The sequence below is a fragment of the Mus caroli genome, chromosome 11 (genome assembly GCF_900094665.2).
Source record: "Mus caroli chromosome 11, CAROLI_EIJ_v1.1, whole genome shotgun sequence".
In the NCBI taxonomy this organism is placed as follows: domain Eukaryota; kingdom Metazoa; phylum Chordata; class Mammalia; order Rodentia; family Muridae; genus Mus; species Mus caroli.
In genome coordinates this window covers 27,567,103-27,582,553 of record NC_034580.1, presented here as the reverse complement: position 1 = coordinate 27,582,553, position 15,451 = coordinate 27,567,103, and the positions used below count along the sequence as shown (strand labels likewise).

Below are 15,451 nucleotides of genomic sequence, written 5' to 3'. Positions count from 1 at the left end.
GCAGTCCTATGAAGTGCACAGGCCTGCTTGTTCTCCTCCTTCTCCTTGAGACTTCCTCTTCCATCATCCTGTGGCTGTCTTCTCCTGGTTCTCTTCCTCTCTGCTGGTCAGCCCTCCTTCCTCAACTTTCATCCTTTAGTGTCTCCTCTCACATCTGGCCTCTTCATGCTAGAATGACTCTGGGGTTTTACAGAGCAACTTCTTGGCCAATCTCAGGCCTTGCATATGCTCAGACCTGGGCATGCTCACTCACAGCCTCATGCTGAAAGCAGCTTTCATTCTTACCACTCGCGGTGTATAGTGTATGTCTCTACTCAGAGCTCACAGAGACTCACTCAGCCTACTGGCTGCTTTCTCTGGGATCCACGCTCACATTTGCCATGGCCACATTGAATCTGCACAGCTCTGACTCACCTTTCCCAACTCTCCTGCACTTTTATGTGTGAGCACATTCTATAGCTTTTCCCAACTATCCTGCAAGCTCATGCATATAAAATCTGGGCCTATAAAACACTATTCATACTGCACTGGCCAGTTTTTTTTATGTCCATTTGATACAAGCTAGAGTCATTTGAAAAGAGGGAACTTGAGAAAATGACCCACCTGATAGTCCTGGGGGCATTTTCTTGATTAATGATTGATGTGGAGGGTACAACTCACTGTGGGTAGTGCCACCCCAAAGCATGTGGTCCTGGGTCTATAAGAAAAGAGGCTGAGCAAGCCATGAAGAGCTGGCCAGAAGTCAGCACCCTCTCTATGACTTCTGCATCAGCTCCTGTCTTGAATCCTTGCCTGACTTCCCGGGATAATGGACTATAAGCTGAAAGATGAAATATACACCCTTTCCTGTCCAAAGCTGCTTTTGGTCATGGTGCTTCATCATGGTAACAGAAACTCCAACCAAGACAATACCATTGCTTATTTTCAATGCAGGGTTCTCTCAAGACCCGTTTCTTTCTTTCCGTTTCCAAATTCACTCCAGCAGCCTGTCGGTTCTAGCTGCCATCTGTCCAAAACATCCTCAGATCAGCACATTTATCTAGTTACACTTCCTTGCACCTCCCCCGCCTCTCCCTTAACTTGTTTGGCTCTAGACATGTTCTTCTGACCATTCCTGCTTCTCCAGATCCAAAGAATGGATGGAGGGAGGAGGCTGACTCTTGGCAGAACCACAGATGGGCATCTTTGGGTGGCCAAAGGACAGTGTCACAAGACAAATGACAGAGATGAAGTTGGAGGGGCAGGCACTGGCTGAAAAGGCCAGTCTAAGCACCACTGAGAAATGGCCAGAAGGGCACAGGGAGCTGAAGGGACGGTAAACACTGGAACAAGCTTCTAGAACTTCAATGCTGGAGAAGCTGCCCAGCAGCCCGGGGACTGGGAGGAAGCTGTGGTGGGGGGACACCCCAAAAGCTCCACCCATGACGTTACCAGAGTCAGGCTACTATGGGGGTGGGGGTGGGGGAACATGAAGCTTGGTGCTTTGTTCCTGTGGAGTGGAACCAGAACCAGTGTGTGTGTGTGTGTGTGTGTGTGTGTGTGTGTGTGAGAGAGAGAGAGAGAGAGAGAGAGAGAGAGAGAGAGAGAGAGAGAAGAAGAAGAAGAAGAAGAAGAAGAAGAGAGATTTTGCAGAGAAAGGCACTATTGTGCATAACCTCCCTCTCTTCCCCTTTAAGAAAACAGAGCAAGACAGAGAGCTCTGGAAGCCTTGGCTTGACTTGAAAAAGAAATGGGGTGAAGATGGGGAGGGGAGGAGAGGATTGAAATAAACGTCTCTCCTGGCTTTTTCATTGTTAAAAGCAGGCTTTGTAGACATTTAATAAATGAGGCTCCAGGTTTTCAAATATTGTGGGTATGGGCAAAATCACTCTGTTTTTGTTTGTTTGTTTTTGTTTTCTCCCATTTACACACTGGTCCTCCAATGTCCTTTCAAGCTGCTACTGTGAGGAATTCAATTTAATATAATTGACTTTGAGAAATGGGATAAATTATTAATTTCCAAAGGATGCCCTATCCCCTCTCCTGCTTCTGTCCTCTCCACCTCCACTTCACTGGCAAGGCCAGATTCTACATGGTGGTTCAGATGGCTCAAAGTGCAGATCATAAAAATTTAAAATACTACCTCCCTGGATTATCAATAATGAAGAGGTTCCCACATGGTGAGTCCCCAGGATTGGCAGGAACAATAAACGAAAGCGCAGAAGTGCTGACAAGGAGCAAGATTGTGTTTTTATGAGTTGGGCTTGCCTAAGCCAAAAATAGACCTTCCCTGTAGCCAAGGCTCATCCCTGCAGCAGGGTGAGAGGCTGCGGGCACATCAGGTGGAAACTCCACCGAGGAGGCCTGCTTTAAGTTTTTTTCCTTCCTTCCTTCCTTCCTTCCTTCCTTCCTTCCTTCCTTCCTTCCTTCCTTCCTTCCTTTTTTGTGTTTGTTTTTCAAGGCAGATTTTTCTGTGTAGTTTTGGCTGGCCTTGAACTCGGAGATCTGCCCGCTTCTGCCGCTCAGTGCACCACCACCGCCCCGGCTGCTGCTTTAATTTTCACTTTTCTTTCCAGTCCTTGAGTCTGCATTCCCCCCATCCCCACCCCCACCCCCGTCAAAGTCATTGCTAGCCTTCCTATTTTCCTGTTGAGGAGTTTTAGTCCAAATCCGTGAGTGGGAACTGGTTGAGCCAATGAGCAAACAGCAGCATTGAGCTCTTTCTGTCAATCACCATTTTTTAAAAGTAGCACTACTCCAGGTGCTTGGCCCTGTGCCAAAGTCTGCGGTCTTGAACCTTAGCCTTCTCACGGACTCTGCTATGGGTGAGCATCTGGCCCAGAGAAGATTGGGACCACAACCCTCACTGGTCGCTATGAGGCTGTGCTGAATCGGGTCAGGTGCCACCTCACACACCCTGGTCTCCTGGGCACTGGAGACAAAGGAAGGGAGGCCAAAGAGGTCACGTGGCCAGATGGGGGCGGAGTCCTCACTCAGATCCTCCCGTTTGCCTTCTCTGCTCCTCACTTCACACTGCCCCCTTACCTCCAGGATCTTCCCCTGTGATCTTGAAAGCTGGACCTGGAGCCTGTGCCCAAAGATCTAGTGGCAGTCTATACAGAGCCATCAATTTCACAGTGGGAGATTGGCGTAAAAAGAAGGGAGACATTTGGCTCACATCACACAGCAGGATGAGTCAAACCCAGAACGCTAATATGAAGCTGCCGCTCTGCTCTGGGCTCTTTCCAGGGCTCTTTTCTTTGCCAGGCCTTTGCTTTCTTAGAGACAAAATATAAATCAGTGTGGCCAGCATCACCTCAATTCAGTGCCTCAGCTCTCAGCTCAACAGCTCTCCACAGGGGCTCACCGGAGCAGAAGAGAGCAAGTCACGTCAGCCCTCCCACACTGCTTCACCTTTGGTAAGATGGGAGCGACTTTTTAAAACGAAAGTTTGGTGTGTGTTCATGGTTACAAAACTGAAAATTACAGACAAAGGTCTTCAATGGACTCCACCAACGTCACTCTCTTAGCAACCAAAGCACACATATACTGTCTGCCCTCCAAGACTGAAAAGATTTTAATCTCGTATTGCTAAATAGTATCTATTATGTATATGTTATTATATAATGTATACACGTATCAAAACATCACATTTTGGGGACTGGAGAGACCATTTAAGAGTACCTACTGCTCTTCTAGAGGACCAGAGTTTGGTCCCCAGCACTGGTATCAGGTGGTATCTGTAACTCTGGCTCCAGGGCATCCAACGTCTTCCTCCAGCCTTGGAGAATATGGTGCTGCTGTACATACCCACACACATAATTTAAAATCACAGTTTTGCACTCCCCAATATATTCAGTTTTCAAGTACCAATAATACATAAAACATAAATAAAAGAGACTAGAACTTAGGCATGTTGTTTTTGTACGTGAGACCACATGCCACCATCTTAGACTATGTTCTCACGGAGTGAGCTGCAGTTCCCCTTTCCCCCAAGCCTCTCTGCCTCACCCTCACACCAGTTGCTCATACTTTTCCATTTTACATCAGTGTTCACTTAACTAACCCTTTCTTCTCCACAGTCCAAATCAGTCCCGGGTTTTTGGTGATATCTAAAGGGTGTTGTATAACTGGAAAAAAATGCTCATAGGATATATTCCTAACAATAAGAAGCACAAAAGCCAGGTGATATATGCAGTTTAATGTTATAAATAATGTCAAATAACTGCAGAAGGACTCTCTCTGCATTGGTTATGCAGCCAACAAGAATGTAGTAAGAGCAGGAGGAAGGGATCTAACGGAGAAACAGCAGGGACGTTAGATAATGCATATGACCTAAAAGCAGAAGCAAGAGGAGCTAGAGAGATGGCTCAGTGGTCCAGAACACTGGCTGCTCTTCAAGAAGACAAGGGTTTGATTGCCAGCACCTATGTGGTGGCTCAGTATTGTCTGTAACTCCAGTTCCAGGGATCCAACACACCCTTTTCTGGTCACCATGGACACTAGGCACAGAAATACATGCAGACAAAGCATGCACACAGAGAAAATAAAAATTAAAAAAAAAAGCAGAAGACTACTAAGAGGGAGAAAAGGATTTAGCAGAGGAGGGAGCAGGTATGGGAAGGACAGTAGGGATGAATAAGAACAAAATATACAGACATGTACATAGGAAAGTGTCACAGTGAGAGCCATCACTGTCTGCTAACTTAAAAAGAATGGAAGAAAATACTAAGTTTGACATTCACAAAAGCCTGTATTATGTTTTTCCAAAAATTACCAACATAAGCATTATAAATATTTTTTGTTTAAAGTTATGTTTTTAAATTCCCAAGAATCTTTACTATGTTTATTGATCGCTTTGTACCTATTTTTTGGGAACTGCTTGAGCCTCACCCAGTGTGGAAAGCTCAGAAGCCTCTGGGGAGCTTCTCTGTAGAGGAATGGCTGGGAGAGAGAGGCTGTCCTGGGGAGTGGGTGGAGCTTCTCCCTGGAGAGAGGCTGACATTTCTCATGCTGTGTGTCTCAAGGAGGAAAGGAAGACAGGAAGGCTGCCTCTGGATGGGCAAGTCACCTCCTCTGCCCACGATTCTTTCAGGTCTGCCCTGTGTGAGTCCCATCTCGCCCAGCCTCACTCTTGAAGCTCGTAACTCCCACACATTTGTCTTTTACAGTCTTCCTCCATAACACACCACATTAGGTGAAATATTCTGAGTGTACAGATAAAGAAAGGAAACTGGATCAATGGACCACCTCTGGGTCATGCCTGAGTGAAACCCATTAGATAATTTTCACATCCCCCCCCCCTCAGACAGTAAGTAATCTATTAGGTGAAGGTAATGCCCACCTCACAGCTCCAACAACATGAATTCCAGAGAGGCTGAACAACCTACACAAAGTCTCACAGCAAAGAAGCAGCTTAGCAAAGATTTGACCTGGGATTATAAAGAGTATGTGCTGTAGCATAAATTTCAGGTCAGATGCCAATAGTTGATTTCAGAATATCTCTATTCCTCTCCTCTTAAATGTGGTTGAGACTCCTTCTTCATGAAGATTTAACAATTAGTGGAAAATAAAAGAGTGTGGCTGGAGCCTGGAGCTGACTCAGCAAGCTTTGATTGTGATTGTGATTGACATGGGCTTTGCTGAGGTGGGGGTATCTTTCTGTGCTCTGCTTTCTACAGCCCTGACATGCACTTGATGGCATCTCCAGGATATCTACATGTAGAGTTCAGCTGCCATTTTCTTTGGGTGAGTACTAAGACAATAGGTCTATTCTCTGAACCCACGTCTGCATTTGCAAAGTGGGAATCATGGGTAGAAAACCTCACAGCATTTTCCAGAGCACCTGTTTCTTTATGGTGAGAAGGCTCCAGAGGTAGAATTGGATGTCCCAACTGTCTTTGTTATTTTTCTATCACTATGAAGAGACACCATGATCAAGGCAACATAGAGAACAGAGAATTTATTAGGGCTTACAGTTTCAGAGGGTGAGTCCATGATTATTATGTTGCGGAGCATGGTGGCAGGTAGTCAGGCATGGTGCTAGAGCAGTAGTTAAGAGGTTTTTTCTTGATCCACAAGCAGGAGGCAGAGAGTGAACTGACTGAGAATGGCATGGACTTTTGAAACTGTGACACATCCCCTCCAACAAGGCCACACCTCCTGATCCTTCCTAAACAGTTCCACCAACTAGAGTCCAAGTATTCAAATCTATGAGCCTACGGGAGCCACTCTCAATCAAACGCCACACCAACCTTTCAGGAGATCCTACTTATGACTCGGAAGACACTTGCCTGTTTGGTTTTGAGTCTATTTTCCCACATATCCATTCTTAAACACAGAAGAGGAAATCCTATTAAAAATTTCCTTCTCCTACTGTGTGGTAGGACTAAGGCTGTTCATGCCAGTGACCCAATGGGACTCCAGATCCTACTCCCTTCCTGAATTAAACCCCTCCCTCTTACACAGCCCTACCTGATGCTCACCTCCTCATCCTCACCTCCTGTCTCCCTATCTTCTAGCATCTCCCACCCACCTGCTTCATGTCTTTCCATGGCTGTGTATATTTACTTAAATGAGCACAGGATTTGCTGGGTGGGTGGAAAAATGAGTGGGCAGCTTCCAGTGAGATTGTTACAACCACCACTATACTTGATGGTGGTCAGGAAAGGTGTCCAAGGGAACTCCTGCTAGAACGTAGCTTAAGAAGATGGATATTGTCCTGTCAAAACAGCACAGCTAAGAAGGACATGTTGAGGGAGGAGTAGAGCCAATATTCTGAAGAGCATGGGACATTATAGGAAAAAGTTTGGGTGTCATGAAGACGAGGCTTCCAAGACTCCTTGTCTGTGATATTTAGATAGGTCACTCCATGGACCTGAGCCTTGGTTTTCATGTAGGCTCTGTTGGCATTTGGGGCAGAATAATTCTTTTGGAGGGCAGACGGGAGGAATCATGTGCACTACAGTGCACAGAGCAGCATCCCTGACACTAGACACCAATAGAATCACCCTTCCAGCTATGGTTAACAAAGATGTCTTCAGACATTGCCGAATGTGCACATAGGAGTCAGAGGAACTTCTGTATGGAGTTGCTGTTCATGGAGGGGTGGCATACTGGTTTTGGGAAAACAAAGTGGGAATACAAGAAATGGGAATTGTATAACAAAAGATCTGGAGTGCCAAGGTACGGGAATGAGGTTGGTGTCACATGGGGAAGAGACAGGTCACGGCTCTGAGAAAACATCTTAAAAGCAAGTGTAGAGCTTTGGGTGGCATGCAAAAGATACAGATAATGACCTATGAAGCCAGACCACTGTCTCCTGAGGCAGCCACCAACCTTAGCCACACTGCTCAGGGAGAGAACATTGGAAGCAGTGTTATCTTAGGGAACCACCCCAGGACTCCACCTAGAATGGACTCTGAGTCTAGGTACTATGGTTTAGATATAGCCTGTGTGTCTCCCAAAGGATCCTGTGTTGGAACTGGGTCCTTAGGATAGCTATGTTGAGAGATCCAGAACATTTAAGAGGCAGAGACCAGTGAAAGAGAATGAGGACATCTGAGGGCAGGGAGAGTGTCCTCAGAAGGAATGGATGTGGTTCTTCTGGGTGTCCAGTTAATTCCTCAGAGAGCCAAGTAAGCCTCTGTCTTCACGGCACGATTGGTCTGTCTTCTTCATGCTCCCAACATGATGTCCTTGCCATGATCTGGATCCAGTCATGGCTGGGACTGTGCTTTCTGGACCGCTAGTCTCTAAAACTGAGCTAGCCACAGCTCTTTGCAAAGTATCCAGTCCTAGGTTTCTGATTGACAACAAAAAACCAGACTAAGCAAGGTTCCAGCAGGGATGCAGGAGAGGCTCATGAAGCCCCACCCATGGGCGAGTAGGATTGGCAATTGATGGTTGCTGGGCAAGGAAGTCATTTTCCTTTGTGAGCATGGCCACTAGTAGGTTCCCTGTGTCCACAGTGGATGGCCCCTACACTTATGTGCATTTGGACAACAGTAACTGGACCCTGTGGATTATTTTTTAAAAGAAGAAAGAGAGGGCTGAAGTTATGAGGAAGTCATTTTGGAAGGGGTCTAGGGGGAATTGGAAGGGGGGTATATGATCAAAATACATTTTGTATATACATGAAATTTCCAAGGAATGATTTAAAATATGTAGAAAAAAGGAACAAAACAGACTAAGATATTCATCCTTTCCATAATGGTTAAAGTCTTTCCTTTTCTTGTGTGTGTGTGTGTGTGTGTGTGTGTGTGTGTGTGTGTGTGTGCCCATAGAGGCCAGAAAAGGATGCCAGATCATGTCTGAAATTATAGGTGGTTGTGAGCTGCCTAATGTGGATGCTGGGACTCGAGCTTGAGTCCTCTGTAAGACCAGAAACCACTCCTAAGCACCAAGCCACCTTGTTAGTCACCCTTCCAAAGGGGTTTCTAATGCTTGTATGCCACAACACTAAAGTGAATAGATCCAAAGATGGCTTTCCATGTTACTTAGCAAGCACACTTCGTGTCTTGGAGTTTCCAAAGGGAAAACCATAATTTCACACAGGGCACAAGTGATTTTCTTGATACTATCTTAGCTTCAAACCCTGTCCCACTGGGACCTAATCAAAGGGCTCACGTCACCCCGTCTCTCATAGCCCCTCAGTGTATTCCAATGCTATCTCCACTTTACATACAAGGAGGCCAAGTCTGAGGTAGGTTAAGGAATGTATCAGGGAGCCTGGCACAGTGGCACAGAACTTTAATCCAGTGCTTGGGAAGCAGGAACTGATGGACCTCTGTGATTCACCAGTCAGCCTGGTCTACATAATGAGTTCCAGGACAGCCAGGGGTATAGAGAAAGACTATGTCTCAAAAGCAAAGCAAAACAAAAACAAAAAGGAAGGAAGGAAGGAAGGAAGGAAGGAAGGAAGGAAGGAAGGAAGGAAGGAAGAACAAAAGAACGAATGAACGAAAGAAACAAAGAAACAAAGAACAAAAGAACGAATGAAAGAAAGAAAGAAAGAAAGAAAGAAAGAAAGAAAGAAAGAGCGAGCAAGGAGGGAGGGAGGAAGTAAGGGAGGGAGAGAGAGAGAGAGAAAGAGCACTTAGCTAAGGAAACTCCAGCAAAAGCAGAAACAAGGGTTTGAACCCGCTAAAAGCCTTTCTTCCCACTCCATTCTGCTAATTATCACTTAGGGAAACTGGCCTCTGGACCAGAATTCACCTTTAACACATTTGTTTTGCGGCCAGGGTGACCATTGTGTTTGTCCTTGTAAAGACCATAAAATCTGCACTGGAGAGAAAATTCAGTGGTAGAGCACTTGCCTAGCATGTACCAGGAACTAGGTATAAACCCCTGCCCTGAAAAGTTTAAACAAATAGTAATAAAATCTAAGTGTATCAACACAAAAAAAACTACAAAGACAAAGTCCCTACTCAGAGAATACTGGGACCTAAGAGAGAACTGATCCATATTGTGGGTCCTGACTTAGTTAGAAACAGAGACCAAACCTGTGAAGTCTCAGAGCACTTCACTCTGTGCTCCTGGAGTGAGAGGTTCTGGAACAACACTGCCCAGCTACATCCAGGGTGTGTAACCAACTTTGTTTTGAGAAGTTACATTACCAGGCTATGTTTCAATTTCCTTAAACACTTGGTCAAAGCAACTACTCCTTTTCCAGGTTCTGCTCATTAGTGAGAGACTGAAATAAAAAATTGTATGTGCATGCATGTGTGTGTGTGTGTGTGTGTGCATGTGTGCATACACACCTGCATGTGGGATGTGTATGTATGCTTAAGAGTACATGTGTGTGTGCGTATATGTGCTCTAGATATGTGTGTACAATGTTTGGTGTGTGCGCAATGTGCTATGTGTGTGAGCACACACATGCTTGCACACACCTGGAACAGTACTTGGCATTTTGAAAAGCACTGGAACATATTACTTACTCCTCTGTTATATTTGGCTTTGGGCCACTTGATGTCTGATGCCACATCTGATTTTGTTCTGACAGCCTGATGTATGAACGTCTTTGCTCCACAGAAGGGGAAACCAACAGCCACCCAGGAGACCCACAGGGAGTATGCAGCGTGACCCTGCAGGGCCTCACTGCATCTTTAGGTGTACGCTATGAGACAGCTGACAGTGCTGGCTTTGGGGTGACTTCTTGGCACATCTGGACTGAAGGGAGAAAAGAAAGCTCTCAGAAGGAATTAGTAGAGTAAAGGGAGAGAGGGCACACTACTCTCTAGATAGCCTGTAATGATGTGGAAGGTTTTGAGGGGGTAGCCTCCATTGTCTCTTTCTCAGACATGCACATGTGGCTACTGACTTGCAGAACTGCAAGACAATTGTTTTCTCCTTCACAAACTGGACACCTGGATTCAGGTCCAAACATTTTCATTTCATCTTTCCATGCCTTGGGACCACCCAAACTTTGGCTCATAATTTGAATTTCCAAGACTCACAGGTGTGTTATGGGTCTGAAACAGTTACTCAACTGTGGCCACACATGGGGGTTGGTCATTTGAGGTGACTGGATCTCATCCCAGAAATTTTGACAGAATTGCTCTGGGGGTGGGGGTGACCTTAATAACAGGACTTTCTAAATTGCCTGGTGTTTCCAATATGAAGTTCACAACAAACAAGCAGAAATCCTGAGTGTGTCTGCTGTGACTGAGGTGAGTTCTCAATACCATCTCTTCACCTTTCCTTAGCAGCAATTGCTTGCTCAAAGCTCATTCCTAAAGGCTTTCTTAGTTTCTGAGGTTAGCTCAACAACTCCATTTCTACCGCCCACCCTGACACATTCTTCTGTCAAAAACCTCTCTGCTTTCAAAACAAATGACTCAGCCCCAGCCAATCAGTCAGCTCCTTATCTCTATTTAGTTCCTCTTCATTGATTGGATGGAACGAGTGGTTAAGACACACAATGCCCTCCTGGAGATGCCAATGAAAAAAATCGAGCGGATGGATGATCTATTGTTTAGCCTCCAGTCTGGGAGCAGGGTCCCCCCCCCCCGCAAAACCTCTCGAGACCACGTGCAATAGCTCACTGCCTAAAGCCTCAGCTCTCTCAGGCAGACCTTATACACTCTCTCCTACCTATGTTTGTGGGATGACACCCCTCTGCCACCTCCATTATTCAAATCAGGAGATGTGGCATCAGCCAGAGGCTGCTTCCCAGCCCCGTCTCCTGGACATTCTCCTGCAGCCCTGGTGTCCACAGGAGCTTCCCACCCTGGGCGCATTCTCTTTTACCTTTGCCTTAAATACCCTTTTCTCTTCCACTCCAAACTGGTACAGCTTTTACTTACCTTTAAAACTCCAATTTGGATGTTCTCTCCTGCAGCTCGTCTATCCTGCCTTCCCTCTCCTACCCCATCTTCTCTCCTACAGCTCGTCTATACTGCCTTCCCTCTCATACCCCAGCCCCCCTCCCCATTGTGATGGTTGGGTCCAGCATTTACCACGATGCACTGGGTTCCTTTGAAGAAGGGTTTTTTAAAGTTTATCTTTTTATAACCAACTCCTGGCAAAGGGACAAGAGCTTGGCAGAGGCAAACTGAGTTGCTGGATTAAGTGAGTCCAAGTCTCTGCCTTCCTATCTATACCAATCGATTTTCAAAACAACTCAAGAAAATGAAGACGAGCCTTTCCCCCTTCACCACTGCGTAGAAGCTTATGTGTATTCATCTACCATGGTAAAATCTTAACAAGAGAACATTAATTTGTTTGCCTGTATATGTAGATTATGAGCAAACCATAAATCTGCAATAACACAAGAAATGTCTCATCTCTGGACACAATATTTTCCAAGGAAGGGAGCCTGTTTGGTGGCTGGAAGAATGAAAGGGTTTGAGGGGGTAAAAAAAATCTTTTGCTGTTTGGGTTCTGGGGTTAGGGTAGCCTGGGGGACAAGGGAAGGAAGATCACCCGTTTACCTTCTCGGGAGCAGCCAGCTGCAAATGATTAACCTCCAAGGGCGTGATGAGAGGGACGGTCTGGAAACCATCCTCCACGGAAGGCGGCTTGGCCCCCTTCTCTCCAGGGTTGCTGTTCAGCTTCACCATGCTTCTGCTTTTTTCCCAGACCTAAGGCAAGCAGCAGGATTCTGGTTACAGTGGGAATGTGAGGGGCTGAGGATGGTCGGAGACAGCTCAACTGCAGCAACATTCAACCTGGCAACAGCCATCAATCTCCCACTAGATTTCCTGACATGATTCCCATTGTCCGGGGAAACTTCATTAATCATCAGAATGTGCTAACTGCTCACCGAGTTCACCAACCCTCGAATTAGGGAGCCCCTCCCAACCCCCCAAATCCCCAAACCCCCAAACCAAAAAAAAAAAAAAAACCAACCAACCAAACAAGCAAACAAAAAAACCCCCAAAACCTCAGACCTTCATTTTTTTTTTTTTTTAAAAATGAGCTTAAAAAAATACCAAGAAACTGTGGCTAACATATCCCTAGAGCCCCATTGGCAAGCTTGTTCTTAGCTTGTTCTTAGCACAAAAGGAAACTCCATTATTCTGGGCCCCCTGCAGTAAGATACATTTCACATCGCTATTTTGCCTTTTCTTCACCAATCTCTAAAACACAATTAAATACATTCAATCTCTCTCTCAAGACCTCTCTCTCTCTCTCTCTCTCTCTCTCTCTCTTTTACATAATATGTAGATTGTACACGAGACCCAGGTTTCTACATCAGAAAGAGGCTGGCTTGAACCTGATCTCCTTATTCAGCCATGAAATAGCTCCATTTCCTCAATAGCCAGGGCCTGCCTTTTCTTTCTTTCCTTCTTTCTTTCTTTCTTTCTTTCTTTCTTTCTTTCTTTCTTTCTTTCTTTCTTTCTTTCTTTCTTTCGATGGAAAGTTAGCAGCCCCCATATTGCAAGATTGCCAACTAAATAAACAAATCGCATTATTTCCCTCCAGTTCCCTTTGAACTCAAGGATTGATTTCACCGCACCCTCAAGAGCCCTGCACAACTGAATTTCTCCTGTCAATCCGGCTGGCGGGACGTAATTAGACAAACGGAGTTGTGGGGATGACAGGGTGGTAAGGGCTGGGAGGGTGCTGGGGAGTGGTTACAACAAAAACAAATGCCTACTTACTGTGCGGCACTGGGGGTCAGAGCAGAGTCAAGCCAATATGTAGAGGAGGAGGACAAACAGGAGTCCTCCCTCCTCAGCCAGAGCGTGGTGCTGAAAAAAAGCAGCCCTCGCGTGCCTGGATCCGGAGCTTCTGAGAACGAGGCGCCAGCACGCAGAGAAGATCTGGCAGCTGCCAGCCTGCTCGCCAGCTCGCGCCTCCCACCGGGGACGGCTCCCACACCACCTGTCATCTGGCACCACCTGCTGTTTCTCATGCATGGCCACAACCCCTGCATAGGACAAACGTTTTAAAAGAAAAGTGGAAGGGATTTTGGTTATTCCAAAAACAGTAATGTGGCTTATATATATATTTTTTTTACAATTATGTAAAATGCAATTCTTGAGTCTTTGGGGGGAAACTGAAAAAGCAGGCACTTTTTTTTGTTTTGTTTTGATTTTTGTTTTGTTTTGTTTTAGGAGAAGGGCTCCCCTCTTACTAAAGCTTCCCTAACAATACTGTAAAACTCAAAACACCTGCTCTGGGTTAGAAGAGAAAGTAAACTGGTAGTTGCTTTCCATTTCCTGTGCTGTAATACCTTTCTGGTCTCTTTCAAGCTACTGCCCTCTTTTGTAAACTGTGGTTTCTAACAAAGACTGGGAAATGGGGTGGCTTGCAGTGTGAACACACTTGCATAAACTGCAAACAGTGCATAGACTTGACCTGTCTAAGGTCACAGAACTGGAAAAGGCCAGAACTGGGACTTGAACCCTGACTCTTGTCCCCAAAATCCATATCTAGGTCAAGACGTTAAATAACATCCAGTTTGCTGACCAGAGTGAGAAGGAGTGGAGAGGCAGTGTCAGCCCGACCAAACTGGCTGGGTGGATCTGACACATTTTCAGCCACTCCCTGAGCCTCCGCTGCCTTGCCTTTGATGGAGGATAACAACACTTGCAGTGTGAGATGGCAGGGAGTACGGGAAGAGAATGTACCCATGGAAACACATCTGACTTGTGAGAGATGCTCTGAACGCCTATTTCAACCACAGGGATGATTGAGCCCACTGCCAGTGACTTCTCCCAGTTGTGGCTCAAATCACTGTTCATCAACAGCTGCAGTACTGTCTGAGTGGTTCACTTTGATTTCAAAAATATTTGTTCTGTGTGGAAAAAAAAATCACTCTAGCTAGTATCTATGTGTTACAAGGCACAGCAACGTGTGTGTCTTTTGTACTGTTCAGGCATGAAATGTGTGTAAGAGTTTTTGAGACCATGAAGGCTGTCATCTATCATCACCACACAGGGCAGTGTTAAATGATGATGTATATGTGTGAGAGGGAAGTATTCTAAGAAATATTGGTTTTCCTTCCCCTTCTTTCCAAAGACCTAAATGACTGCCAAATGCAATGGCACGAGACCAGCACAGTATAGTCAGCAACCACAGGTTCAGTTGTGAACATGTATATTGGATCCTATAACACTGCTGTCCTAAGAGTCAAAGAAATCCCCTCTGATAGTTCATGGCTGATTGACAAGGAAAAGCCACACTTTTCAAGACAGAGGTCCCTAGAGTTCACTAAGCTCCAGAGAGCAGCTTGCCTGGAGGCAAGGAGAAATCCAGGCTTGGTGACCTGTGAGGTTAAGACCCAAGCTGGAAGGAAGGCCATGGCTGGAATGGCATGTCTAACCTTGATGGAGAACAAGGTTGAGGGGTTCCAAATAAAATAGAGTAATTGGTATTTTTTTTAAAATTGAGGATTGAAAACAAATATTATCACATCATTTGATGAGGTTTTCAATGTACGCAACATGCAAGACATCTGTGAAGCAGAGTGCGGCGGAAAGAAAACAAGATGGTGTCGGTTATGGCCTTATAGACGTAGTGAGGCTTTGGGTCCAAGTAATCTGTGGCGATTTAAGTATGTCTTTTGAAATCTTAAGATAGCCAAAAAGATACACAGGGTGTGTGTGTGTGTGTGTGTGTGTGTGTGTGTGTGTGTGTAATAATCAAAATGCAATAAACATCATCTGCCGTGCAGTGGGTGGGAGAGCCGGCCTCAAGGGCATGACAGCAGGAGAGCTGGCCCTGCCCCTCACTGGCTGCAGCACTGGGTAAGCTGGCCGGGCAGTGCTGGAGAGTTCGCCCTGGTGGTGTGGGTGGGTGCAGGAGAACTGGCAGGCTGACCAGCTCAGCTAGCACCCAGGCCCAGATCCAGGGCATTGAGTTAGCCCACCCCAACATCTAACCCATCTATGAACTGTTGGAATGCATGAAAGCTTTTGGATCTGCCAGATCCAAAGCTACAGGATCTCCATCCATGACACAGGACAACAACAGGATATCCCAGAGGAGACCTGATGAGGATCCAGTATTGATGGTGTAG

The 15,451-nt window shown here is 45.8% G+C and overlaps 1 protein-coding gene across 3 annotated transcripts in view; it reads right to left on the bottom strand.

The window, feature by feature from the left end:
• The window catches only part of Nsg2 (neuronal vesicle trafficking associated 2), a 59,551-nt gene extending 46,292 nt beyond the window's left edge, over positions 1–13,259 (bottom strand). The window contains exons 1-2 of one of the 3 annotated variants that reach the window (XM_021177626.2): positions 13,089–13,259; positions 11,916–12,065 (exon numbers count right to left, since the gene is read on the bottom strand). In XM_021177626.2, coding sequence (XP_021033285.1) covers positions 11,916–12,044 — 129 coding nt within the window. In that variant the 5' untranslated portion in view covers positions 12,045–12,065; positions 13,089–13,259. Of the gene's footprint in view, positions 1–11,915; positions 12,066–12,416; positions 12,522–13,088 lie in introns of those variants that run through there. The other 2 variants (XM_029483021.1, XM_029483022.1) reach the window with 2 other exon arrangements.
• Positions 13,260–15,451: the final 2,192 nt, after the last annotated feature.